The sequence below is a fragment of the Triticum dicoccoides genome, chromosome 3B (genome assembly GCF_002162155.2).
Source record: "Triticum dicoccoides isolate Atlit2015 ecotype Zavitan chromosome 3B, WEW_v2.0, whole genome shotgun sequence".
Classification (NCBI taxonomy): domain Eukaryota; kingdom Viridiplantae; phylum Streptophyta; class Magnoliopsida; order Poales; family Poaceae; genus Triticum; species Triticum dicoccoides.
Window position 1 is genome coordinate 113,509,270 of NC_041385.1, and position 3,484 is coordinate 113,512,753.

General features: G+C 50.6%; 1 protein-coding gene across 1 annotated transcript; it reads left to right on the forward strand.

The window, feature by feature from the left end:
- The first annotated feature begins 1,172 nt into the window (after positions 1-1,172).
- Positions 1,173-3,484, forward strand: LOC119275061 (F-box/LRR-repeat protein At4g29420-like). Its single transcript, XM_037555842.1, has 2 exons — positions 1,173-1,677; positions 2,382-3,484. The coding sequence occupies exons 1-2, from the start codon at positions 1,185-1,187 to the stop codon at positions 3,221-3,223; spliced, it is 1,335 nt and encodes a 444-aa protein (XP_037411739.1). The 5' UTR covers positions 1,173-1,184; the 3' UTR covers positions 3,224-3,484.

Genomic DNA, 3,484 nt, shown 5'->3' on the forward strand with positions numbered 1-3,484 from the left:
TGGCGTTACTGGTTGAGGTTCGGGAGTCCCCTGGCGACGACGAACGATTCCCCGTGCTGTGCCGGGGCGTGGGCGGGGGCGTCGCTACGGCTGCCGTCTACGCCCTTGAACGCTTCGGCGGTGCGCGGGCCTCCTTCGCGGACTTCATTTGGGGGTCCGTTGCGCCGTCCCGTGCCCGGTTCTTTGGGTGGCTCCTTGTGCAGAGGAGGATCCATACGAGAGATGTCCTGCTCCGGAAGACTATTGTGGCGGCTGCGGAAGCCTCGTGCCCCATCTACGCGTATGTGGTCGAGACGGCGGATCACCTGATCTTCGATTGCCCCTTTGCCCGTTCGTTTTGGCTGGCAGTGGGCGTGGAGGTGGTCGGGAGGAGTTACCAGGTTGGAGCACTTCAAGACGTGGACGTGCGGGGGGCGGCTGGTGAGGTTGCCTGCGCCTCCTTCACCCTCCTTTGCTGTTGGCAGCTGTGGAAGCATAGAAATGCCGTGGTGTTCCAAGGCGCCCGGCCTTCCCTGTCCCGTTTGCTCGGGTGCTGCCGGGAAGACTCGGTCCTTTGGAAAGGCCGGTTGAAAGTGGCCGACCGGACATGTGTAGAGAGGTGGCTCCGCGCGTTCTCTAGGGCGGTTTAGCCTTGGTTCTTTGGGTCTGGCGCTTGTGCCGCCCCCCTTCCCCCCCTCTCTCTCCTCATCGCTTCCCCGTATGTGTAAAAACCCTGCCCCTTTCATAGGGGTGTGATGCAATAGAAAAAAGAAAAAAGATTCAGGTGGAGGGCTTCGCCTCCCCCGTGACCTTAAAAAAAAAAGAAGAAGAAGAAAGATGACAACAGGAGCAACAGAGCGGAGAAGCGACCACCTCCAATGTTCATAGATATAAGATGTTTCAATTTTTTTTAATTGGATTTATATAGACACATTTTAGTATATTTGGTCATCCATTTTAGTCCGTACGTAACCCACGTTGAATTATTGAAAACATCTTATACTTGTAAACGGAGGGAGTAGAATACACTGGAATTTGTTGCGGATATTTTTGAAACATTTAGAGTATCTCGAGATTTTCTAGAAACTCTTAAAGTATTTTAAAACAAATGGAGCTGCTTTGACGCTTCTGCTTATCAGAGTGATGAAAAATAAAAATCTTTAAGTATTCACTCACCACACCAGTCTCTGGCTCTCAGCATCCACATGTCGGACGTCGTCGATCCCCTCGACTCCCTCCCCTCGGCGATCCTCGCCGATGTCCTCGGCCGCGTCGCGGACGCCGGGGACATCGCGGCTTCCCGCCTCGCCTCGCGCGCGCTCCTCGCCGCCTCGTACCAGTGCCCCCGCGTCCGCCTCAGCGCGGCCGCCCGCGCGCGCCGCCTCCGCGGGCGCGGGGGTGGGGACGGCGCGACCGCCTTCCGCTTGGCCGCCGCGAACGTCGCCTCGCTCCTCGGGCCGCACCTTCGCTCCCTCGCGCTCGACGCGTCCCAAGGACATGGTTGCCCCGATCAAGCAATTTGGGCGAAGCACGTGGAGTTCGACGATGCCAACGACCTGCACCTCACCAGCGGCGAGTCCGTGGCGGCGTGGGCGGCCACTGCCGCTGGCCCCGCCCTCCGGGAGGTGGACATCGCCGACTTCTGGCCGCAGTCGTGCTGGCGGAAGGCGGAGGCGCTGCCCGTCATCTCCCGTTTATGTCAGTCTCTCCCTCTTATCTCAAAATTACAAGTACATTTCGGTTGCAAATCCAAATTTGAGCTAAATTAACCTGTTTATATGTTGTATGATACGCCAAGTTGCTCTAAAGTTGAGTGTGAACATGTTGAAGAATTGATTTGCTTGATTAGTAAACTCAGTTTCTGGCTCAAGTGTGTAGCTATTTGTGCTGTGTAGAAATAACGCGGCCACTGGAAACGGGAGAATTTCAGGCTTGTATAGTGCATACAAGCACGGAGCAGAAAAACTAATCAAATGGTTTAGAAATAAGGATTTGATGGATTCGCCTCTCTTTTGCAATATGCAGGCGACCAGTTATTGTTAAGCCTGTTGATCATTGATTTGAGTCTTGTGTGCTGTTAGTTTTCAGTTAAGTATGTTGCTTGATTTTAACGTGACACTGTAGTAGATAACATTGGCAGGAGTTTAGCTTGTTCACTCCCATTCCCAGTTTTAACCAGAAAGTAGAACTTGTTTGGTTCGTAGCTGTATGGGAATTCCACTAACTAAGCAAATGTTGCTTGTTTCAGTATCTAGTAAATGACGATGTAATCAGAGATATATGTCATTTGTGCATTCAAGGCCACACCCGCCATATACACGGTCTTATAGTCTGTTTCATTCTACGATTCAACTGGTTAACTTGACACTGCATGCATCTCAGACTAAATTTTGGCCATGCAGGTCATAATCTTTCAACACTGAGGCTGAGAAAGGCATGGCTATCTGTTGATGGGCTCAGGATAATGCCAAATCTGACTCATCTGGCACTTGAGTCCATTAGATTAGATGACGAGAACCTCAGCACATTGAATGAGTGCTTCCCTTGCCTTCATACTCTCAATCTTATTGGAGTTGGGGGGCTCAAGAACCCCAAGATTCACCTTCCTCAGCTGACGAAATGCCACTGGGAGGTATCCGATGTTCCACGGTCTTTAGCTATCCATGCCCCTAACTTGGTTTATCTTGAGTTGAAATGTGTTCGACCAGGAATCCTCATTCTAAACACTCCATCCGTGTCCACTCTCAAACTCACCATTGATAAACTTGGCCCTACCGTCCAAGTTGATGGCCTTGTAAATCTGAAAAACCTTCGGATAGAGTCATCGGATCTAAATTCCCTCTTGAGGCTGTTTTCAGAGAGTCGAGATGTCAGGACACTAGATCTTGAGCTACCTGCTTTTGCAGGCCGCAATGAACTTTACGAAGCGGTGGAGCCAGAGCTGTTTTCAAGAGCCACCGAAGTGAAGCTGTCGCCGAGGTTTTCATATGAACTGATGAGGCGCATTGTGTTCTCCATGATCAGTTATGACTGCCGAAGCTGCTTGAGGAAGCTTCTGGTTCATATGCCACCATCTATCCTTACTACCTGCCCATTCATACCCTTGGTTAACAACTGCGCGCCATCGTGCGAGGTGACTGTTCTTTTCCATGCTGATTCCAGTGACGCCACTCGCCAAGCTGCAGCATCCTCTTGGCCGCTGCGTTTTCCAGAGATCACTTGGCAATGGGGTACTTGGCAGTAATCCTATATAGATACTTCGTTTGAAGATGATCAAGAGTCACAGAACTAGAAGTACCTGTGACACTTTTTGTTAACGAAACAGCGTCTTGAACAGTGTGAAACTGGGTTTGGCCATGACACATTTAATTTGTTGATGGCCTCAGGATGCCTAATGTGTGCTTATGTATGTTACGGTAGAACCATGGATATGATTATGTATAAGGCCTGTTTTGGCACCATTGTGTACATATGTTCCAAGATAAGGAGCTAAGTAATCATTCTT

What these genes read in the sequence shown, in the direction of transcription:
- LOC119275061 (XM_037555842.1), top strand. Translation starts at nt 1,185, where the DNA reads ATGTCGGACGTCGTCGATCCCCTCGACTCCCTCCCCTCGGCGATCCTC. An exon ending in GCCCGTCATCTCCCGTTTAT is followed by an intron (nt 1,678 to 2,381) that starts GTCAGTCTCTCC and finishes TTGGCCATGCAG; the next exon opens with GTCATAATCTTTCAACACTG.